Source organism: Chiloscyllium plagiosum, chromosome 8, assembly GCF_004010195.1.
Source record: "Chiloscyllium plagiosum isolate BGI_BamShark_2017 chromosome 8, ASM401019v2, whole genome shotgun sequence".
NCBI lineage: Eukaryota > Metazoa > Chordata > Chondrichthyes > Orectolobiformes > Hemiscylliidae > Chiloscyllium > Chiloscyllium plagiosum.
This window is the reverse complement of record NC_057717.1, coordinates 104753665-104779339: the sequence shown is the minus strand read 5'-3', so window position 1 is coordinate 104779339 and position 25675 is coordinate 104753665. Positions and strand designations below refer to the sequence as shown.

General features: G+C 40.0%; 1 protein-coding gene across 1 annotated transcript in view; it reads left to right on the top strand.

The window, feature by feature from the left end:
• The window catches only part of LOC122552384 (voltage-dependent P/Q-type calcium channel subunit alpha-1A-like), a 603273-nt gene that overhangs the window by 478083 nt on the left and 99515 nt on the right, over window positions 1–25675 (top strand). The window contains exons 34-40 of the mRNA XM_043695134.1: window positions 1756–1866; window positions 3018–3101; window positions 8850–8855; window positions 10531–10647; window positions 11849–11914; window positions 22348–22445; window positions 23217–23367. Of these exons, the coding sequence (XP_043551069.1) occupies window positions 1756–1866; window positions 3018–3101; window positions 8850–8855; window positions 10531–10647; window positions 11849–11914; window positions 22348–22445; window positions 23217–23367 (633 nt within the window). The remainder of the gene's footprint in view (window positions 1–1755; window positions 1867–3017; window positions 3102–8849; window positions 8856–10530; window positions 10648–11848; window positions 11915–22347; window positions 22446–23216; window positions 23368–25675) is intronic.

Sequence of the window (25675 nt, the reverse complement as noted above, 5' to 3'; positions counted from 1 at the left end):
ACAGTAGGCTATTGCAGAAAATACAGAGGCAAGGGATTGAGGGTGATTTAGCGGTTTGGGTCAGAAATTGGATAACTGAAAGAAGACAAAGGGTGGTGGTTGATGGGATATGTTCATCCTCGAGTTCAGTTACTAGTGGTGTACCGCAAGGATTTGTTTTGGGTTTGTCATTTTTGTAAATGACCTGGATAAGGGTATAGAAGGATGGATTAGTTAATTTGAGGATGACACTAAAGTCGGTGGAGTTGTGGATAGTGCTGATGTTGCAGGTTATAGAGGGACATAAATAAGCTGCAAAGCTGGGCTGAGAGGTGCAAGATGGAGTTTAATGTGGAAAAATGTGAGGTGATTGACTTTGGAAGGAGTAACAGGAATACAGAGTACTGGGCTAATGGTAAGATTGTTGGTAGTGTGGATCAACAGAGAGATCTTGGTTACCATGTGTATAGATCCCTGAAATTTGCCTACCAGGTTGATAAGGTTGGTAAGAAGGTGTGTGGTGTGTTAGGTTTTATTGGTAGAGGGATTGAGTTTTGGAGGCTTCAGGTCATGCTGTAGCTGTACACAACTCTGAAGTGGAAGGATATGGAAGCATTGGAAAGGGTACAGAGGAGATTTACCATGATGTTGCCTGCTATGGAGGAAAGGTCTTATGATGAAAGGCTGAGGGAATTGAGGCTGTTTTCATTAGAGAGAAGAAAGATAAGAGGTGACTTAATAGAGACATACAAGATAATCAAAGGGTTAGAGAGGGTGGACAGTGAGTGCCTTTTTCCTCAGATGGTGATGGCTAACATGAGGCAACATGGGCTTTAAATTGAGGGGTAATAGATATAGGACAGATGTCAAAGGTAGTTTCTTTACTCAGAGAATAGTAAGGGTATGGAATGCCCTGCCTGCAAAAGTAGTAGACTCGCCAACTTTAAGGGCATTTAAATGGTCATTGGATAAGCATTTGGCTGATAATGTAGGTTAGATGAGCTTCAGATTGGTTTCACAGGTTGGTGCAACACTGAGGGCTGAAGGACCTGTACTGTAATGTTGTATGTTCTGTGTTCTATTTTTATTGCTGAGAAGTCACTAATTAAAAGTTCAAAACTATGTGAGAGGCAAGGTCAGAAAGTGTTTGATTTCTACAGAATTGCCTGAGCATGAAATGTTTTATCATAATGTAGAGATTTAAGAACAATACAAAGCATTTTTAAGACAATGTGGATAAATATTCGTATTGGAAAAAAATACAACACTCAGAAAGATACAGGTCACTTGGATTCATTGTCCAAGTGAAGAATGAGTACTGACGCAATGAATTTAATGGCTTCCTTTGTGCTGTAAATGTTTATTGTGAATGCTTTAATTACCAGTTGATTCGGCAGTGATAACCTGAAAAATGGAATAAGTTCACTTATACCATGGTCTTCCAATTAACGTTCCTTAATGATCTTTCTCTCTTGCCTCCATTGCCAATATTGTAGAAGCACAACGTTAATAAGTAAATTAAAAGAAAAAATGCTGGGGAATCTCAGCAAATCTGGCAGCAACTGTGGAGAGAAACAGCTGATATTTCAAATCTGATCCAACCTCCAGTTCTGAAGAAAAGTAATATCAGACTTGAAACTTTAACTCTGTTTCTCGATCCATAGATGCTGACAAACTTGCTGAACTTCTCCAGTATTTCTTTCTTTTATTTCAAATTTCCAGCATCCACCGTATTTTGCTTTTGTTAATAAGTAAATTTTCTTTTTCTTGGTTTAGTTTTCTGATCAGCCACAATCTTATGACGATGTTCTAAAGTATCTCAATATGGTGTTCACCATTTTATTCTCATGCGAATGTATCCTGAAAATTATTGCCTTTGGAATTTTGGTGAGTATATGGGCTTAATATTATACATTTTTCCCCTGAATTTTTTCCAGCTCCCTCTCTTTCTGAAAGCATTGACTCTTGCAGGTTACAGTTCCACAGGTGCAGGATACCTTCCACTGCTTAACTAAGTGGCTATTCTTGATATGTGAGTAGACATAAGTGTTAGAAGAACTTTCAAGTGTGTGGACACAACCTTGTCCTCAATGTCTAAATGCATGCACTTTCCAGCTATTAATACTGGATAGTGACTGCGAATGGAAAAGCAATTAATTTCTTGTATTCCTACCCAGCTCAAGAAAATTGCAGCCATTGTAGCATTCCTCCTGTGAGTTGACTCAAGGTAGCACTTGATGTACTTCATTTGGCTGCAGCAACAGTGGCCATCAAGGTGGAGAGAAAAATCATTCAAGACTGTCATTCCTGATCAGTGATTTATGATGTAAAGTGTGCTTATTGATGTCTGCTTGGAGATAAATCTAGCTTTGCTACAATTACTTATAGTCCCAATAATTTTGCAGTAATTGGGAGAGTTCAGAAAAGATTTACAAGGATGTTGCCAGGCTTTGGAGGATTTGAGTGAGGCTGAATAGGCTCGGGCTGTTTTCCTTGGAGCATTGGAGGCTGAGGGGTGATCTTGTAAAGGTTTATAAAATCATGAGGGATATGAATAAGGTCCTTTCCCTAGGTTGGGGGAGTCCAGAACCACAGGACATAGGTTTAGGGTGAGAGGAGAAAAATTTAAAAGGACCTAAGGGGCAACGTTTCATGCAGAGGGTGGTGTATGGAATGAGCTGCCAGAGAAAGTGGTGGATGCTAGTACAATTACATCATTTAAAAGGCATTTGGATGGGTATATGCATAGGAAGGGTTTAGAAGGATATGGGCCAAATGCTGACAAATGGGACTAGATTAGTTTAGGATATCTGGTCAGCATGAACGAGTTGGACTGAAGGGTCTGTTTCTGTGCTGTACAGCTCTATGACTATGATTGTGTGACTAATTGATGCTGAGCTAACACATAAAGAATTAGTATGGAAGACACAGGTGGACTAGCGTTACCAAAAATTCAATATAAGGTGGCACACTCAGGAAGAGGGAGAAAATCACTTCAGAATTTAACATTTTTAATGGTGTCGCCTTTTGCTTTCCAGAACTATTTTCAGGATGCTTGGAATGTATTTGATTTTGTCACGGTCCTGGGCAGTGTCACTGATATATTAGTGACAGAATTTTGGGTAAGTATATATTTAAAATGTTCACGTTAAACATCCTAGATGTGGCAGTTAATAAATAATAATTTAATTTCTGTCTTGATAAGAAAGAGACAGATTGTTTCTGACATACTAATGTTGTTATAATTCCTGAGGTCTTCCTGAAGCAATTCCATCTGTTCCCATTGTGTAGTTCTGGTCACATCATGGCACATAATCGCATTTTTAAAATGTTTCAGAGATCAACCTGTCTTATCTGTCAGAAGAGGGTTCCATGGCTTGATCATTCTGACAGGAAAGGGCTTGATTCCACATCAGAATTTTGTAATCATTTCTATTTTATTTTATTTGTGACTACATCTTACTTAACATTTTTTCAAAACTATACATTAGCAGCAAAAACACTTTTAAAGAAAACAAATATCTAAAACAGAGTGAAATGATTTTTTTTGGTGATATCATAAGGTTGATGAAGTGAAGTATATTAGCTCTGAGGAAGGAAAAATGTAACTCAAGTACGCTGTGTCAGTATCAATTATATCCTGATCAGGTACAGTGCAGTCAGATGCTTTTTCTCTACATTTAATATATCTTGTCCCAACCTCATAACATCAATCCTTACAGCCCCATTTGCCATGTATCTCTATTTCTGTTTTTGACTGAGGCTCAGAATTTAATCACAAAAATGAGAAATAGAGGGTTTCGCATTGCAATCAAGCTGGGGATCAACCCTAGTACGATGAAGAGTACAATAAGACATTCTAGGACTTGTACTAAGCATACGTAAAAATGAGAAATCAATATAATGAAGCTAAAACACAGAAATACGTGCATGTCAAACTATGGAAACAGCTGCAATAGACAAAGCTAAGGAATGCCACAACAAGCAGAATCTGATCTAAGCTCTGCAGTCTTGTCACATTCAGTCTTAAATGGTGGTGGACATTTAAACTACTATCAATGGAGGAGGATTCACAAATATCCCCATCCTAAATGATGAAGGAGTCCAGCACATCAGTGCAAAAGACAAGGCTGAAGCATTGGCAAACATCTTAAGCCAGAAGTGCCAAGTGGATAATTTCTGTCAATCTTCTAATGATGTGCCTGGCATCGCAGATGCCAGTTTTAAACCAATTTAATTCATGCCAAATGATGTCCAGAAACAGTTGAAGGCATTAGATTCTGCAAAGGCTATGGGTCGTGAAAACATTCTGGCATATTTACTAAAGACATATGGTCCAGAATTAGGCATGTCACTAGCCAAGCCATTTCATTGGCATGTGTCTGGCAATATGGAAAATTGCCCAAATGTATCTTGTTGACAACAAGTCCAATCCAGTCAATTTCTGCCACATCACTCTATTCTTGACTATTTGCAAAGTGATTGAAGAGGTCAATGACAGTGTTATTAAGTGGCATGTACTCAGCAATAATCTGCTCACTGAAGCTCAGTTTGGGTACCACCAGGACCACTCAGCTATTCACTTCATTACAGCCTTGGCCCAAACATTAACAAGCACTGAAGTCATGAGGTGAAAGTGACTGCCCTGGATATCCAGGTAGCATTTGAAATAGTGTGGCATTAAGGAACACCAATAAAACTAACATAAATAGAAATGAAGAGGGAACATCATCACTGATTAGAGTACTATCCGGCACAGAGGAAGGTGGTTAAAGTTGTTGAGGGACATCATCTCAGTCCGAGGACTTCATTGCAGGAGTTCCTCAGGGTAGCATCTAGACCCAATAATCTTTGGCTGCTTTATCAATGACCTTCCTTCAGTAATAAGATTGTAAATGGGAAGATTAATGTTCAGCAACATTTGTTAGTCCTCAGAAACTGTAGCATTCCAACTCTATATGTGGTTAAACCTGAACATATTCAAGCTTCAGCTAATAATTGATAGGTAATGTTTATCCTACCCAAGTGCCAGGCAACAACCATCTTCCACAAGAAAGAATCCAACCATCTCCTTTTGATATATGATGGCATTATCATCGCTGAATTCTCCATTTCTGTTGTTTATTATCATATAATTACTATGATACCCTTGTGAGGGCCAATAGGGAAGTCACCATTACTGACCATGATTAAGTTTCAATTCCACATTTATTAATTGATTTAAAATTCCAATCAACTGCCATGTGGGATTTGAATTCATGTCCCCAGACTAAGGCTCCTTTAACAACACCTTCCAAAAAGATGACCTTGAGCACCTCACAGACAATTACAAACATCACAACCTGCAAATTTCCCTCTAAGCGACACACCATCCTGACTTGGTACTATATTTATAATCCTTCACTGTTACTGGGTAAAAATCCTGGAACTCCCTTCCCAACAGCTAGGGTTATGGGGAGAGAGCAGTGATGCAGGATAAAATTGATAATTCTTTGCAATCAATTCCATATTTTACGAAGAAAGTCACAGAATGTAGAATTGAGGTACTGTAAGGCAAGGGGTGGTAGGCAAAAGGACAATGGGAATGAGCTAGAGACCAGAATTAAAACCACAAAATTTGATGAGTTGGCGTTGCAATAGAGGAGATACAGGGAGAAGAGAGACCACAGAAGAAATTAAACACAAAATCAAGTATCTTGAGTTGGAGGCATTAGAGGACTAAGGCTTTATTCAGGTTAGCACTGATAGAAATGATGGATGTACAGGACTTGGTATAGGAAAGGATGCACCCAGCAAGTTTTTGTAGCTGTTTCATTTAAAGGGATTGAAATGTGGTCAGAGACCAGATAGAAATGCACAGAACCGTACAATTAAATCCAACTTTATCCTTCACAGTTTTGAATGTAGATCATTCAGGTTTTTTTTCTCTTTATTATGACAGTCCAGCACAAACCAATCAGAACAAATTGGCAAAACATTTCCTGAGAAAAACGCTGTGGTATGCTGGTGTGAGCAATGGAAATGAAATGTGGCTATACAATGCAATGTATTGCACAGCTGATTATGTGGTTCACGGTTTGCCCACCTCTGAGAGAAATAGGTATCACCAGATTATTTACGCAGCTTTTCATGATTTAGAACTCTTTAGCTCACTTGAGAAGAACTTCTGCCTCCTTTTCTGCTAAGCCAAATGTTTTCCTGTGAGTGATTTACTACATCTCCACAGAAGAAATCTCCATTCTGCTTGGTGTTGTGTCTCTGTGTTCTTTTTTGCCAGCATCTGTGTGCTGGTCATCTTAACCTTCCAACTCTTCTTCTTGTAGTTTTCATTCATGCCTGCAGCTGTCCTTTATGTCTAGCAACTTAATGTCAATAGCTTCGCTTTCTTTCTGTTGGTACTGTTTCAAGATCAAATGTCACTAGATCACATGGACTAGTATTTTTTATTATCTAAGAAAAGTACAATTGATCTCTTTCAATTGATGCATGCTTTTTTCCAAGCATTCCTAAAGCTAATTATTGATTCCACAGACATTATTTAACATATCGAACTTTGAAAAATAATGTATTTTATAAGAGGAAGAAGTAAACTTGCCTGGTTCTGTTTAACATAGGAGAATGGCAGAAACAGAGCGCTGTTATGTACTGTTCTAGATCAAAACACTTTAGATATTCTCATTTTCTTTCCATCATAAGTATTCTTATAGCTTACAGGTGAAAGACTTAAACATAAAGAGTTAGTGCTTTAATGGAAAAATATTTGGGAGAGTGAAGAACCATATAATAATTGTCTAAGAATGAGATTGTGTTTAAATAGCCTTGTGGTGTTTTTATCTTTGGTTTGTAGATACAAAGAGGGTGTTTGCCAAACTTCTGTTCAATTATTACTGTTCTGCACATAAAAGTGGTGGATGGAAAAAATCCAATTTGGACATTTTGCTGGATGCCTGCTTGTTGTTGAATAGTGAAAGATTGGTTCAACCACTTGAGTGTTGTGCAGAAACCAGGAACTACAACGGGAATTAGTTTGCTATAATAGTGGGTGTTAGGACCTAAACCAAATGTTTATTAACGATCTCTATATTATCAGAGTACTATCTGTAGTATGCTGGACCTCCAAAACAATCACCTCCCTTGAAATGTTGCCAGTACCCTCTTAACATCATTTTTGAGCCCTTTTTGTTTCACTCCTTTAAGTTGAAATTTGCTTACCTACTGGCCTGGGACTTTTTGATGGCCAAACAGTTGTTATTCCAGCATATACGGGAGTTGAAAATGAGGACCCTGTGGAATCCCCATTGTAGCAGACTCTGAAAAATTGTTCAGGAAATTTAAAGTACTGCCATGCAATACCCCTGTACTTGGAACCCTCTGAAAATCTCCATTTAAATCAGAAATTTCAGAGGGGTCCATAGAATATAGTAGTTATTCAGAAAAAGTTAGACTATAAAATAGATAGTCTAATTACTGAGTAAGTATTCAACTGACCCTGTACTTAGCACATATATCACCAACATTTAATTTAGGAATGGACAATAAATTCTGGCCTAGCCAGCGATGCTCTCATCTCATGAATGAATAATAAAAAAAACCTACATCTACCCCAGGCACTGACCTCAGACTCGGACCTAACACTGCCCTCTCTCCCCTGTCCACACAACCTGACACCTTTTGCATCCCACATGGACCCAATGGCCCTTTCCTCCACTCTGGACCCGCTCCAGACCCAATCTGCTACCAACCTCTTCCCGTTCAGGTCCCCTGCTGCCAGACTGACATCCACTCTCCCCCTCCCTCTCCAACCCACATCAACCTACCCCAAACATTACATCACCTGCCTGGCTACCTTTCTACCTTGCACCCTGGCACCCCATTAATTCGGCATGCTACCCTCCTGATAATCTACCCCTTACCCACCTGCCTGTATCCCACCTGGCACTCCAATCCCAGCCGAGTTGGCATTCTACATGCATTGCATCCTGCCCCCAAAATCATACCTCCTACCGACCTTGCATCCTATCCCTACCTAACACCCTAGCAGCTTGATCCATTTAGCACCCTACCCTCCTAGGACCCTAATCTGACACTTGCATTACGTATTTAGGATTTGACAGCAGCTGTCAAAGTGATTGCTTGTGATTCTGGACCTTTACATTTCAGAGTATGATAGCTGACTGCTATGAAAAGAGGATATAGTTTGCCTTTCCCCAGTATTTCTGCACTGTAACAGAACCGTCAGAATGGAATTACAGCTCCAGGTTTCTGAAGAAGCCCTAATTGGAGTCTTCTGTTCATTAAAAAAGAAAAGGTGGAGTGGCATTCTGTGTGAGATTGCTACTCCTTGTAAAATCCAGCCCATTTTTCTAATCCAAATTATAACGAGAATTAAGAAAATCTTTAACATCACTACAAATGGGCAATTTTTGTATAATTACATTGCAAGCATCCGGTGAAAATAGTGATGAAAAATGCAAAAACAAAGAAGCAAGGTGCAAACCATAAGTTGTGTATATTCACTTATATATTCATTGCACTTTCCTGATTGGAATGTACAGCTAGAGTGCACCATTCCTGGCTGAACCAGTCTATCACTATTGTATTTTGACATAGATCATTGCCGTTAAAAGAAAAAATACTGCCAATAATGATTGATGTATTTCTTGTTTTGTCTTTTCACATGCTGTCTTTAATCTGTGCTTTTTTGGCACAACGCCTTCTGAAATAATTCATCCAATCAAAATGCACTATGAAATTCATGTGTCCATCCATGTATCCGTCTGTGTGTCCATGCCAACTAATTTTAAAACTGGTTGCAATTCAATCCCAATGCAATCCAATTACAATCATCCATCAACAACATCTACATATAGACCACGGTTGGTTTGTAATTTTTTTGAGCCTAATGCATACACAAACTAAGTACCCTTTGCATGTATAGCACTGAATTGCGAATTGCTGTTGCGTTCTTGCTCTGTGATTTTTGGCATGGCTTCGGATTTTGTTGTGCCCTCCAGCCTCCTCTTCATTTACCTCAATGCTCCCCTTGCAAAACCTCAAAAATTTGCTCCCTTAATTATTTACTTAGTAATGATGAAAAGTTCATTTAGTGCAACAAGGTTGTGGCTTTTTTGTTTTATCTTCTGCATAGTGAAGTCTCATTAAAGCTTATTAAATTTACAGAGGAAGTTTCAGCAACATTTCACTTTGTCCTCAAAAACAATCAATAAAGCTCCAGAATATATATTTTTATATCATCCATTAAATACCTTTTTAAAATATTTTACTCAACAACGTGGTTGTAGTCCTTCAGGGATCATCATGCTCTATAGGATGCTTCTCAATCACGTTTTCGATTCTCAAATGTCAGCTCCTCCTTTCTAAATCCACTTTTCATCTCTCAAACTTACCTTTCAATGTCAATGCCATCTCCCCTATCACCAAGTCCTTCTTTCAATAATCAGGTCACGAAAAGCAATAGACTTACATTATAACCAAAAGGACTTGGCCGTGGGTACTGAAAATGCACCACAAAATTTCACAGGTACAATGGGTAACTTGAGTAATTGATTAATATTTTAATCTTTTAAGACTTGAGTTGAATCTGATCCATAATGATGTTGAAGATCTCTCTCATAAGAAATCCATACTAAATGATGTTATCATCTGCCCAGTGTGAAATCCTTTCCTTGGTTACAAACTCTGTCACAACAGTGGAGTGGGTCCTGGCCAATAAGTTATTGCATCATCCTTTAACACTATATATCCTGTTGACCAGACCACGAGAGTGTTTCTGCCCAAGAATTGTAGTCTCGCTGCTTTTTCCTTTCTTTACTGTTTGCTAAAGGGTTTGACGAGACAATCTCCACAAAGAAACAGTATAATGGCCAGGTAATAACATATTCACGATCCTAGGTAAGACCAAAATTTTAAAAAACACAAAAAGAAAGACATGTAAACAAAGATTGAAGGCTTTATTTTGATCATATATATTTTACGTGTTCCCATCTTTTGTTTGACTTTGTCATTCTGTGGGTATTTGATAACTGGTTTCATACCATTGATGAAGTCAAGCTCTTGCACTAATGAAATGTACATTTGCTGCATGTGTTTCAAGAGCTACAATTATTGTCCCACAGTTCTTACCAAGGACTACAACTACATTTTTTGCTTTTTGCAGTTGGTGCCTGTGCATGCTTAATGGAGTCTACACATGTAAATCATCATTTTAAAAGGAATTGTTTCATCTCTGCAGAGTGTTCTGTAACTGTGCATATTCGCAAACTCTGAATATGTCATGCATTTACGTGCAAGTAGACTCCGCATTATGGCTTGCTAGTGTCCAAGAACAGTGCATTTGGTTGTGTTATAAATATATATACATATAGTTTATATATATTTTGACAAATAAACCCATTCTCTTCCATGATTGGATGATGGCCAGACTTGTTTTTTGGGAATCTTTTTAAGTGCCATTTTTGTCAAATGCAACGAAGAAAGGAGCAGGCGTTCATCTTTAACTATCCTATTTGTTCATTGATCTCACTTTTGTAGAAAAATATTATCAACCTGAGCTTTCTAAGGCTCTTCCGTGCTGCTCGACTTATCAAGCTTCTGAGACAGGGTTACACCATCCGTATCTTGCTGTGGACATTTGTCCAATCTTTTAAGGTGAGACGCGTAACAGTTCTGTTTTCATGTCAGTCCCTCAAATATCAAATATATGTTGGTAAAGGAACTAGGCATCATAGTAGATTAGACACTTTTCTTTCCCTTTTCAGGAACTAGGTTCAAATCCATTACAAGCTGAAAGAATGAAATTTTGTTTCGAATTTAGAACTCAATAGTTGAACGGTCTCAATCTGACTGGATGGAAGTTCACCTCAAAAAGTACATGCAGAAAGTTATGTTCTTCAGACAACTCCTTGGATAGCCACTGGGGAGAAATGCCACACAAGTGCCCTTGATGAGAGGCATATTTTGAGCTTGCGTTGGAGTAGAATGACCTTAACTCTGTACACAATCATTGCATCTTATTTGGAAAAACTAGGCCCTAACGTCGCAGGGTAATTTTAAATTCTAAAATGGGCGAGTATGAGTTGGATGGGAAAATAAATGATACAATTTTCTTTAAAAGGAATCTCAATTCAAACCCAAACCAGCTCAAATCAGCCACTTTGGGTTTTAAAGGAGGAAAAGGTGGTAGGTGACCAACCTGCACCCAGGAGGCAAGTTATATCCACTTTAGCAGAACTTCTATCTATTCTTAACTATTGTCTGTCAGGTTCCCTTGCCTCTGGAAACTGAACGGGTAAAAGATAAGGTATGAAGGGCTGAATCCATCAAGTAAGTCCATTTGCAGCCCTGAAGGAGCATTTTCTCCAAGCCTAACAAGTTATCTTGTGAACTCCCTCTTCTAATTCGTACCTCCATAATCCTCAATCCTCCTTGTGATCTCTTCCACCAACGACACTCCAAAAGTCTGTACCCACAATTTCCAGCATGATCTCCTAACTACACCAACAGGCCACCCCATGATCACTTCTCCTTGTGATCCTCTAGCCATCTCTTCCACAGGTTTTCCCATTTATCAGGCTCGCTGCCTATCAAGCCAGCCTTTATCTTGGAAATGTCAAGAACCCCACCCAAAAGGCACAACATAGTAAATATGTGGCCAGTATTAAAGGTGTTCCATTCCCAATACCAGAATATTAGCATGTGATTTCACCTGATAGTTTTCAGTATCAGGATGGAAACAAATTAGTCAGCATGTTTGTGAAACTTCAAATATTTTGTTAATGTGATGGATAATCTTTGATTTTTGAGATATTTAGAGAATTGAATAGAATGGGTAATTGATTCTATTTTTCAGGCATTACCTTATGTCTGTCTCCTGATCGCAATGCTGTTCTTCATTTACGCCATAATTGGCATGCAGGTGAGAGAGAATTTATTTTCTCATTGTAATTAAATGTCCAAAACCTTCAGAAATCTTTCTAAAATTTTCTGATTGGTGCACAAGATTAAATAACTCTAAAATAAGTCCTACCTCTACCTCTGCAGTTCAAATGAAAGATATTTTATGAAATTGAGCAGGAGCACCCAAGGGTCAGTGTTGCTGCAAACTGTAGCACCAGTTTACGTTGCTGCCTGTCAGTGAGCTTACAGCAGTGGCACATAGAGACTGGAAATTCCAACAAGGCATATTTCTTTTCAGATCAACAATTCTTAAATTTAGAAGAATATCAGTTCAATTGAATTAGCTTTATTGTTGCGTGTACTCGAATGAGTGCAGCAAAAAGTTTGCAATGTCACCGCTTATGGCGCCATCTTAGGTACAAGATACCTAGGCACAAATACTTAAAGTATTTGATACAATTGAAAGAATAATAAATAAAATTCCAGCATAAGGATAAAGAGAAAACAATGTACCCTATTTACAGCCCTTTTGCCCCAATCCATGCTGGTATCTAGCCTCCAGACTACACCAGGCCAAATCTCCGCACCACACTGGGCTTCAAAACCTGAGACCTCACCTCCGGTTGCAAGGGCCTTGCCTCCCTGTGACAACCTTCAGTCCGGGATTCACCTCCCACCTCAGCCTCTGGTCCAGGAGTCACCTCCTCCATTCCCCTCCAAGTTAAATTTAAAAAAAAAACACTCAAAAAAAGAGAAAAAAGAAGAGAATAGGTGGAGCTGAGGAGCATCCTACTTTGCTGCTATCTTAACAGCAATATCACACTGTACTTATGAACAGAAATTTTTAAACAGTACCCTATTACTCCTCAAGTCCCTTTAGCCCATTCTGCCATTCAATGAGGTAATGTCTGATCTGTAACCTTAATGTTACTAGTTTAAAGAATCTATCCATCTCAGATATATTCAAAAAACGACTTTAAAATCCAATCGGGTCAGCCAAGGTTGGCTCAAGGCAAATCCCCAGCAACACACCTCTGACCTCCACCAGGCCAGGCTTTCCCAGCTCATTTTGCACCATTTTGACTTGATCCTTAATCTGTTGCCACAGGATTTCAGGCTGGTGAGCAGCCCGGGACTGTGCCCTGACCTCTGGTTCAGATAGCTGTCCGACACAAAATCGTTGTCATGTCGCCACAGTCATGGTCTTTGCCTCCTACTCCACTATGGTGGCGTTTGGTAATTAGTGGAAGATAAATGTTCATTAGCGCACACACCCCATCACCTTATTGCAGAGCCAGGTCTCCAGTCATTGCAGATTTTCCCTGCCATTCTGTTAAGACCACACTCTGCTTGGATTGTGGTTATTGGTCAGTAACAACCACCCCACATTGAAAGAATCATCTTCTTTCACCTCCTTTCACCAACCCCACCCAAATGAAGTTTAGGACTTGCAATGTCAGGACCCTTATGGACAACCCCAACCTAAACATCGCACTGCTAACATAGCTCAGGAACTCTGGCACTGCTATATTGGTATCGTTGGCCTGGACGAGACGTGACTAACAGGAGAAGACCAGCTTAAGGAACAAGGAGATGGTTACACCTTCTTCGAGAATAGCAAACCCCCCCAGAAGAAGAACACCATCTCTATGAGATCAGCTTCATCATAAGAATTAAAATGGTCACATGCTTCACTGAATTTCCCTGTGGGGTACATGAACGTCTCGTGACCCTATGGCTCACTGTGATCAGTGAAAAGCAATATGTCACAGTCATCTGTGCCTAATCCTGGCCCTAGATGCAATGGACGAGGCACAAAAGGCATTCCACACCATCTTTGACCAATTACTATCTTGCATGACGAAGGGAGACAAGTTGATTCTCCTGAGCACCTTCAATGTAAGAGTCGGGAGGGACACAAACCTTTGGAAAGGCATTTTTGGCAAGATAGTTGTAAGAAAAACAAGCTCCAACAGAGTCCACATCCTGGCCAAATGCCTAAAACGTAACCTCATCATAACAAACATTCTGTTCCACCAGAAGGACAAGCAGAAGATATCATGGCAACATTCCTGTTCCAAACATTAACACCTAATAAACGACATCATCATTCAAGCAAGGAATTGCAATGGTCTGTGTCACCAGCAGAGTTGACAACTGCTGGACCAATCAGCAACTATTCGAATCTACCATTTCCATCAACCTAGCCTGAGAGTGGAAGTCAAATCTGTGCCACAGGAGACTCAATGTTAGATTAAAAGACCCTGCGAGAAAAGACGTACTCAAGCAGTGCCTCACAGCTAATCTAGCAATGACCAACATTGAGCCTCAGAGTGCTCATAGTGCCTGGTCCACCCTAAAAGCTGTCATAGTCAACACCTTCATAGAGATGCTTGGCCCCTTGACCAGGAAGCACCAAGACTGGTTCCACGAGAACAATCAGGTAATCCAGGATCTCCTAGATCACACATGAAAGGCATTCCTGAAATGGTAGCTCCACCAAAACTGGACCAAGAGGAAACAAGCCTACAGGCAATTGAACGCCGAGATGCAACAAACAAGGGTGACCTAGAGAATAGATGGTGGTGGAAAGAGCAAATGCGACTCAGCAACTCAATGACAACCATGATATGTGTGTGGCTTCTTCAGCACAATCAAAGCCATTGATGGTCTGAGTATCCAGAGACCTACTCTGGAAAGAGCCAAAAACAGGGAGTTCTTCATCAATGCCTATTTGACACCACTTTGAGGACCCCTCAACCTAAATGAGCCTTCAGTACAAGTGTTTTCAACCTCATCCCATAGCACACTGCCCATCACCAGCTCCGTGCACCTCCAACCCACTGTGAGGTTAAAGAAACCACCCAACAATTGAGAAACAACAAGGCCTCTGGATTCCCTGCTGAAGTACTAAAATACGGCAGACAGGCACTCTTGACATGAATCCACAACTTCATCCCCCTTGACTGGAAGGAAACAGTTGTGTAATTGGGACTGCCTTCAAGAAAGGAGATAGGTCTGACTGTGAAAATTACAGAGGGATTTCCCTAATGTCCACCATGAGAAAACCATGATGTGGAGATGCCGGTGTTGACCTGGTGGATAAAGTCATATAACACCAGGTTATAGTCCAACAGGTTTATTTGAAATCACAAGGTTTCAAACACTGCTCCTTCTTCTGATGGACTCTTCATTTAAGAAAGGAGCAATGCTCCTAAAGTTTGTGATTTCAAGTATACTTGTTGGATTATACTCTGGTGACATGTGACTTCTGACTTTGTCTATCATGAGAACAGTCATTGTGAGAATGCTCCTCAACCACCTCCTCCCAATGTCTTAAAAGCTCCTTATTGAGTCTCAACATGGCTCTGCCTGTGAGGAGGCACATCCATCAAGATTTACAATGTGTGACAAATCAAGACATATTCAGAGAACAGGACCAACTTCTACTACATGGCCTTTGACCTCACAAAGGCTTTCAATTCTGTCAATTGTGAGGGATTATGGAATATCCTCCTTAAATTCAGCTGCCTACAGAAATTGTTCACCATTCTCCACCTGCTTCACAATGAAATGCAAACTGTGATCCTCACCAGTGGATCCACCACAGACACAATAGACTGGGGTCAAGCAGTTGCTCTGTCATTGCACCACTGCTGTTCTCCATCTTCCTCAATACTGAGGCACTGCACCACACCTTCATGAAGCTCCATGTGCAGTGGAGCTAACCCACAGAGAGGTTGGGAAGCTGTTCAATCTTCAACACCCTACAGGCCAGAATCCCAACACATCATCGAGCTGCAGTACACAGATGATGCCTACGTGTGCACACACTCAGAGGCTGAGCTACAAGCCATTGTTGAAACTTTTACTGAAACATATGAAGAAATTGGCCTCAGATCCGGAAAAGAAAGGTGCATTCCCAAACTATTTCTGCCACACAACACCACCCCAGGCTATAAAATTCCACGGTGAGCCTTTGGACAATGTGGATCATTTTCCAAACCTCAGGAGCCTCCTATCAGTGTGAGCAGACATTGACAATGAAATGCAACATTGGCTCCAATGTGAGTGTATCCTTTGGGCACCTGAGAAACAAAGACTTGAAACCTTAGTATCAAGCTCATGGTCTGCTGATCAGCTGTGCTGCCGACCTTCCAAAAACATGAACTATGTACAGCAGACCCTCAAATCCCTCGAGAGGTATCCCCAGTGCTGCTTTTGTGAATTCCTGTAAATCCACTGGCAAAATAGGTGGACTAGCATAAGTATCCTCCCCTAGGCCAATATCCCCAGTATCAAGACACTGGTCACACACAACCTGCTGCAATGGCCAAGCCACATTGTCCATATGCCCAACACAAGACTCCCTAATCAAGTGCTCCACTCTGACTCTGCAATGGTCAGGGATTGCTACAAGAATACCCTGAAAGCCTTCCTAAACAAATGCAACATGTGAATCATTCACCATAGAATGTACAAACTGGGGAATAAGCATCTGCCAAGGTGCCAACTACTTTAAGCAGCAGGGCTGGTGTAGGAGGGAGGGCTTCAGATATGTGGATCATTGGGATACCTTCTGGGGAAGGTGGGACATGTACAAGAAGGACAGGTTGCACCTAAACTGGAGGAGCACCAATATCTTGGGGGGGAGGTTTGCTAGAGCTCTTCAGGAGGGTTTAAACTAGATTGGCACAGGAGTGGGAACCTGAGCTACAACTCAGATGATAGAGTAAGTAGTGAACAGCCCGATACAGTGTGCAGAGAGTCTGTGAGGTGGGATAGGCACTTAATACAGAAAAGATGCAGTCAGTGTGTTGGGTTTAAGTATGTCTATTTTAATGCAAGAAGTATCAAGAATAAGGGTGACAAACTCAGAGCATGGAAGAGTACTTGGAACTCTGATGTTGTGGTTATTATGGAGACTTGGATATCACAGATGCAGGAATGGTTGTTGGATGTTCCAGGGTTTAGATGTTTCAAAAGGAATGTGTGGAAGGTAAAAGAGGTAAAGGAATGGCATTGCTAGTCACAGCTGCAGAAAGGGAGATTGTCGAGTAGGGTTTGTCTACAGAGTCAGTATGGGTGGAAGTCAGAAACAGGAAAGGAGCAGTCACTTTATTGGGAGGTTTCTACAGATCCCCCCAGTAGCAACAGAGACATGCAGGAGCAGACTGGGAGGCAGATTTTGGAAATGTGCAGAAGTAACAGGGCTGTTGTCATGGGTAACTATAACTTCCCTAATATTGATTAGAACATCCTTAGTTCAAGTAGTTTGAATGGATCAGTTTTTTGTCAGGTGTGTCCAGGAAGAGTTCCTGATGCAATATGTAGATAGGTTGAGTAAACGGGTGGCTATATTGGATTTGGTGCTTGACAACAAACCATGCCAGGTGTCAGATCTCTCGGTGGGAGATCATTTCGGTGATAGTGATCATAACCCCCTGACCATTACTATACTCATGGAGAGGGATAGGGGCAGAAGATATGGGAAAGTATTTAATTGGGGGAGAGGGAATTGGAATACTATTAGGCAAGAACTTGGGCGCCTAGATTGGGAACAGATGTTCTCAGAGAAATGTACAACAGAAATGTGGAGGTTGTTTAGAAAGCATCTGCTGATAGTGCTGGATAGGTTTGTCCCACTGAGGCAAGGAAGGGAGGTAGGTTGAAAGAATCTTGGGTGACAAGCGATGTGGAACATCTAGTCAATAGGGAGAAGGAAGCTGACTTAAGGTTAAGGAGGCAAGGATCAGACAGGGCTTCAGAGGGTTACAAGGTAGCCAGGAAGGAACTGAAGAATGGACTTAGGAGAGCTAGAAGCGGACATAAAAAATCTTTAGCAAGTAGGATTAAGGAAAACCCTAAGGCATTCTACACTTATGTGAGGAACAAGAGGATGGCCAGAATGAGGGTAGGGCCAATCAGGGATAGTGGAGGGAACTTGCACATGGAGGAAGTAGGGGAGGACCTTAATGAATACTTTGCTTCAGTATTCACTAGTGAGAGGGACCTTGTTGTTTGTGAGGACAGCATGAAACAGACTGATATGCTAGAACAGGTTGGTGTTAGGAAGGAGGATGTATTGAAAATTTTGAAAACATAAGGATAGATAAATCCCCCTTGGCCAAATGGGATATACCCGAGGTTACTACAGGAAGTGAGGGAAGAGATTCATCACCAAAGGTGCAGCAGCTTTGCATCCTCACTGTCCACTGGAGTAGTGCCAGGTGATTGGAAGGTGGTAAATGTTATTCACTTGTTCAAGAAAGGGAATAGGGATAATCTTGGGAATTACAGACCAATCAGTCTTACGGCTGTGATATGCAAAGTATTGGAGAGGATTCTGAGAGACAGATTTTTGATTACTTGGAAAACCATAATTTGATTAGAGTTAGTCAGTATGGTTTTATGAGGGGCAGGTCATGCCTAACAAACCTTATTAAATTATTTGAGGATGTGACAAAACATGTTGATGAAGGCAGAGCAGTGGATGTGGTGTACATGGATTTTAGCAAGGCATTTGATAATAAATACTTTGCTTCAGTATTTCTTGAATGTTTCTAATAAAATACACCAAAGAATTCTGACCAAAACGTTAATTAATTGTTCTATCGCTTTTGAGTTTTATGTACCATTATACAGCAATTTCTAGGAATGAGATTTATGACAGTGAGCTGAAGAAAATGGCACGTTAGATGTAAGAAAAGTCCAGGAGTTGACAGGAATGTAGAGTTGAGGACACATTCAGATCAGCCATGTCCTTATTGAATGGCAGACCGGATTTTAGGAGCCTACTAGCCGCTATCTGTTCCTAATTTATACATTTGCAAAACTGAATTCAGTTTAACAGAGCAAAATGCATTTATCTTAGGAAGAGTTAAGTGGAGGGGTTGGAGGGCTGCATCATCAACATATATAGCATTAATTCAATTACCCATCCAGTATGCCCTACAGGCTAACATATTTAGAAATAAAAAAAATTAAGAATGATGTTTGACTTAGAATAACTTATTTAGAGTTTTCATATTTTCAGTAGGTTCCTCTGAGATGTTACATCTCCTTGTATCATAGGATAAACTGCAAGCAAATGATTATGAATAAATAAAAATGGATTAAAGAAATTGTGCCAAAACCAAAACCATGTTGAGCAGCTACTTTTGGTGATTTTGAGTAACCAAAAAGTAACATTGAGCAGGTCTACCTAATTTTGTAGAAGTAACTGTGGACTGACATACAATGCACTGCTTCATCAAGTGGCTACATGGAGATATATATATATATAGCTGAACAAATCAGACTTACTTGAACTCCTTTTTTCCAAATGAAATAGGCATTGCACAGCTACTGAAGCAGACATGAAACTTTGCACTAAACAGACTCCTAGTTTCTCATCTCCTGCTTCCAATGATGATGAACAGTCATTAAGGCCTTTAATATGTTCGGTCGAGACAGTACAGATGGGCTAGTCTATCAGGATGGGCTTATCTACCAAGATGGCTGATCAGGAACAAAGAGCAAGCCAACAGTGACGAGTTCATCTATAGGGATGAACTAGAACCCAGATATGGGCTAGAGTAATGAGATAAGCTAAAAGAAATTAGGTACTTAAAATGCATTAAAGATGGCCCAGCGTGTGGGTGCTGTTGTGAATGCCAGTATGATTCAAAGCACATCTGCAGTGATTACAGCTGGAGACCTTCAACTCTGAGTTAATGAGCTGGAGTGTGAGCTTCAACCATTGCAATGTATCAGGGAAGAGGGAAGTCACAAGGACACTTTGTCCCATGGTAAGGCACACATTTAGGCTAGGGTCTTCTGATTTGATCCATAATTGGGCATTGTACAATGTGACTGCAAGATAGATCTGAGGATTGAAAGTGAGGAGTGAATGTACCTCAACCTTTGCAATTGTCCAAGACTTCACAGTTCTTACATCCTTTCTCCCATTCATAGAGGCTGTATGTGCATCTCAGAGCTAACTTATAAAGTAGAACCTCTACTTATAAAGTAGAACCTTTGAATCATGAACAAATTGACATAAGATAAATAAGACTAGGGAGTTAAATGTATGGCTTAAAGATTAATGTGAGAAAAATTAGTGTAGATTAAAAAAGCACAGGTACCGGTACTGGGCTAACTGAGAGTTATACTATTGGGCTGTTCTTTACCTGAGCTATGCTGGGAACAGTGTTCTGATGAATCATGTAAGTAGGTTGATAGAGAAGACTTTAAATTGAATAGTGAAGGTAGGGGATCACTTAAAAGAATTCATGGGAAATGAAGAGAAAGGATAAACCAAGAGATCGAGTTAACATTAAGGGGAGTGACAATGAGACCATGGAGGGAAAGGAGCATACAAACGTAAGAGTACACCAGCAAATAAAGCCAGAGTTTTCAAAGATAGTAACACTGCAGAACTAAAGACTCTGCATTTGAATGCATATGCACTTCAATAGAAATAGATATGATAGCCATTACTAAGATTAGCTACAAGATGTCCAAAGCTGGGATCTTAATATTGAAACATACCTGACAATTTAGAAGGACAGGAAACTAGAAGAAGTGGTTGGGTAGATCTGTTAATTAAGGATGATATTGGTACAATAATGAGAGATTTATCTTTGTTCTAAAGATCAAGATCAGAATCAATTTGGGTAGAGATAAAAAGTAGCAAAGATAAAAAGTCATATGCAGAAGTAATTTATACAAAGTACCAGGAAGAAATAACAGACTTGTAAGAAAGGTGTACAGATAATTCATTCTACATATTGTTTGGGTGAATCAAATTGAGTTGAGCTCATTGACAGCTTTTGAGACAGTTTCGTAGAGCAGCACATCTTCAAGTCAACCAAAGAGTCAGCTATTCTAGATCTAAAAATTTGCAGTGAGACAGGATTAATTAAAAACCTCATAGCAAAGGAACCTTCAGGTAACAGTGATCCTAACATGATTGAATTTCAGTTTATGGAAGAGAAAAGTGTGGCTAAGACCAGTGTTTTATACTTAAATAATAATTACAAGATAATGAAGAAAGAGCTGGCTAAAGTAATAGGATGCATTGGCAGATGTCTAAGGAGATATTGCATTACCCCCGGCAAAGCTGCACACTGGTGAGAAAGCAAGACTCTAGGAGAAGGATATGCCATCTGTGGCTAACTGAGAAAGTTAAAGATGGTATCAGATTGAAAGGCAAAATGTGCACTTCTGTGAATTTTAGTGGTAGGTCAGAAGATTGAACAGATGTATAAAAATGGCAAAGATTAATGAAAAAAGAGGGTGAAATTTGACTATGGAGAACTTAGCTAGACATACAAAAATAGATAGTAGAGTTTCTATAACTATTTAAAAAGGAAAAAGGAAACTAAACTGAATATTAGTCCTCTCTAGAGTAGGCCTGGGGACTGAATAATGGACCATAAGGAAATAACAGAGGCTTTGAACAGATATCTTGTGTCTCCCTTACTGTAGAAGCTCTGAATAACATTTCAAAAATACTTGCAATCAAGAAGTGAAAAGAACAGGGTGAATTGAAAACAATTGCAATCACCAGAGAAAAGGTGCTGAAAAAAAGTATTAGAACTAAAGGCTGATAAATTCCCAGGACCTAATAGACATTTTTCTGGTGATCTTAAAACAAGTGGCTGCAGAGATATCAAATGCATTGATTACAATTTTCCAACATTTCCTAGGTTCTTGTGAGGTCCTAAGAGATTAGAAAATAACAAACATAACTTCTCTGTTCAAGAAAAGAGGAAAACAGACAGAAACTATAGGCCAGTTAGTCTAACATCTGCCATAAAGAAAATGCTATAACCTACTTGTAAGGAGGATATAAAGTTATAGAGTCAGTACGGAAACAGACCCTTCGGCCTACCCATCCATGCCAACCATGTTTCCTAAACTGAACTAGTTCAATTTGCATACATTTGGCCCATATCCCTCTAAACCTCTCCTAATCATGTAGCTGTCTAAATGTCTTTTAAAGTTGTAATTGTATTCACCTCTACCACCTCCTCTGACAGCTCATTCCATATACTCACCACTATGTGTGTGAAAACGTTGCCCTTCAGGGCCCTTGTAAAGTTTTTCCCTGTCACCCTATGCTCTCTCATTTTGTACTCCCTATCCTGGGGAAAAGATCTTGGCTATTCATCCTATCTATGCCCATCACGATTTTATAAACCTCTATAAGGTCATCCATCAGTCTCCTACACTCCAGGGAAAGAAGTCCCAGCCTATCCAGCCTGTCCTTATAAATCAAACCATCCAGCCTCCGTAACATCCTTGTAGATCTTTTGTGCACCCTTTCCACTTTAACAACATTCATTAGAATATCATGATGCACTCAAGTAGAATTGTCATGGTTTATTAAAAGATAAATGGGGAACCTATAGATGCGGTGTACTTGGATTTCCAAAGTGCCTCTCTCAGCCTTGTTTGATTTTCCAGGTATTTGGAAATATAGCAGTTGATGATGATGAAGATAGTGAAATTAATCACCACAACAACTTCAGAACATTCTTCCAAGCTCTGATGCTTCTTTTCCGGTAAATAATGTCAACTTTATTTGTCTCTTACTTGCTCCTGATGTTTGCTGGAGTACAGTTTCCAAAGGTACCAAGCACTTCTCCAGTACCTCTCTTTACCCAACCCAGGCAGTGATTGATAGGACAGGGCGAAAGTAAGGACTGCAGATGCTGGAGATTAGAGTCAAGATTAGAGTGGTGCTAGAAAAACACAGCAAGTTAGGCAGCATCCAAGCAGCAGGCAAATCGATGTTTCAGGCAGGAGCCCTTCATCAGTGATTGACAGGAGCCTATCATAGTATAGAAGATACCACAGCCAACTCCAACTTTGTCTTCACCTGCCATGTAGACACAAACTTTTCAGTAAGAATCAATTAATAGTGATCAGGAGATGGAATATTGGCAAATCCAGTGTTTCTTTCCCATGCTCTTAGACAATGAGACTTCCATTATCTCTCGTACCCCTTCGTGCTGTCCTGCTTAACAATAGTAAGGTTACATTGCACTGATCTACTGAACCATCACAAAGATGGACTCAGAGTGGGTTTGTAAATCCACTGGTCATTTCTAGCATACATTTGAAGAGAGGAATCTCTGATGCAATGAGGTCTAGAACAGGCTTTGAATTTTACCTTGTCAGTTTTGTTGTAGCATCGGGAATTATCTGTGCTGGTGCTTTTATAAACTTGAAGTCTTTCAGATAGGTTACTAAGGAAAGATTGTGAATTCCAAATTAAGTTTCATCCATCTTTCTGGACTGCAATCAATCCTTAACAAGACTCTGTATTTCAGGAGTGCAACAGGGGAAGCGTGGCATAGTATCATGTTATCATGCTTGGGCGGCAAACCTTGTGATCAACGATCTGGCATCAGTGGAAATGAGTGTGGCAATGAGATTGCCTATTTCTACTTTGTCTCCTTTATTTTCCTCTGTTCCTTTCTGGTAAGTCTTGAATGCATCCTGTTTCTTGACAGCCCATTGTTTAATAAAAGAAGAAATAAAATGTTGGATATTTATAGAATCCAGTCTTTGGACCATCAGAGACTGAACACAAACCTCTACAACTTGCAGTAGTACTGGTTTGCTTATCTCTATGGAATGCCCAGGAAGTTTGAACATCCAAGAGGCAATTCTTCCATTCTCTGGGGCCCTCCATAATAGTGTCGACTCTGAGTCAGAAACTTTGCTGTGCGGTACCTGCCTGAATAGTTATCCAGGAAATGTTAGTCAGAAAAATGCTAGTCTAACTCCCTTTCAGCTCTGACCCGTCTTCCCACTCAAACTTCACAACTGCCGCCCTGAACTGTCTCAACTGCTCTTTCTGACCATATGAGTCCCAATCACTTGAGTACCTTCCCAACCCAACCTGATTTCCCTTTAGTTACATATGACTCTGAAAACAGTTAATACTGAGGAGTGCCATTGGCATCATCCATTATGATGATGTCAAGTAGACTTGTAAGAGCAACACCTTAGGCCTTTAAGATCTTATCATTAAGAGCCTTCTCATTGTGTCTGGAATTAGTCTATCACATCAATGTAACAATTTTGCTACTTGTTCAATATAAGAGCCTCTTCTGGTTAGACTGGAAGTGTTTTTCGTCTACCATGCTCACGCAAGGAGACCTTGTAGATCCCTACACACAAAGAGGATGGTGGCAACTACTCTTCAATGTGTTGACATGCAATCTTGGATTAGCTGTGTATACAACATGCTGGCAGTAGTGGAGTCTGAAATTTTCAGCATCTTCAGGTTCTACTTTAAGTCACCTCCTCACGCAGAAAGTGAGCAGGAGGAAAGAGCTGAACATTTTAGAACCTTACAGAAGAATCGTGGTTAAATTCAGCAAGGAAGAATCCATACTAATGGTAAAAATATTTTGATATTTCTGGTAAGAGAGAGTCTTCAGCAGGAGTGTTAGGCACTTCATAGAGAAGGAGGATCAATTACTCCAAAAGTAGATAGAGAGTGAGTAGCATGGCAGTTGTTTATAGGAGCAGTCTTGAATCAGGTTTCAGCTGAAGAATGAATGGACATCAGAGGCTCTTTGAGTAAAGTTAAAATCTGGTGGACAACAGTAAGCTTCTAAAAACAGTGAGTCTTGTAGTTCAGAAAAGCCAAATGTAAGGAAATGTTACATTGATCGAGCGCCACTGCGATAGCAAGTGGATGCTCCAAGGCATGGCTGTGGTGAAGGAAATCAAGGGCCACAAAAGCAGTTTAAACTGATACTGCAAACCTGGCAACATCACAAAGCCAAAATTAAAATAACAAAGGGACAGATTAGAAACCTAAGCATCCCTGGCCTAATGAAAGAATAAAGATAGGAGACTTTATTAAGATTACAGAAAAGGTAGACAATCCTTTAATTAAAACATTTTGAAAGCAGGAAACATCTATTTAAACTGTGGGGAGCAAAACCAACCAGAAAAAAATGGGAATCAGTATTGAACATGCAAAAAGCAGGAATCATCCAGAAAAAAACTATTAAAGAAGCAAGTTTCATCTCTTAAAGCTTCAACTAGCAGAAGCTAAAGTCGGCATCACTTATGAATGCCACAGGAAGCAGAATTCATTCAGCAAAGCCATTAAGGAAACAGGAATTAATTTATTAAGGCTATGAATAGTAGTATTTATCCAGTCAAGCCACAAGAAAGTAGAAGTCCATTTTACGAGAAGGTGGGAATCTTCCATTTTAGCCACAATGCACAGGAAAGCCCTTCAGAATAGCAGCAAAGAACAGCAGCTTTGCTGCTACTGCAAAATAAAAAACCTTTTAAGCAAGGAAAATAAATAATCACATTCAGAAGACAAGCCTTCATATTTCCAGAAAGTCCATATCTGAAATTAAATCTAACTGGAAATTTAGAATTGGTTATCTTGAAGAAAACAATTCTTAACATACAGAACAGCTTCCAAGCTAGAGATCAAACCATAAGCTAAACAAGTTAATAAACTGGTTTAATATGCTACAAGCAGCTCTCCAAAGTAGAAGATGCCAAATAGCAGAAAACCTGCATTTACTTCACATTCTGACCCACAGGCCACAATCAGAGAAGATTCGGGACAATATTTCATCCTCACTAACACTTAACACTGGAGCCCCGCAAGGGTGCGTACTCAGCCCCATACTGTACTCGCTGTATACCCATGACAGCATCGCCAAATACCAAACTAATGCCATTTACAAGCTCGCTGATGACACCACCACAGCTGGTCAAATCTCAGATGACAACGAAACAGACTACA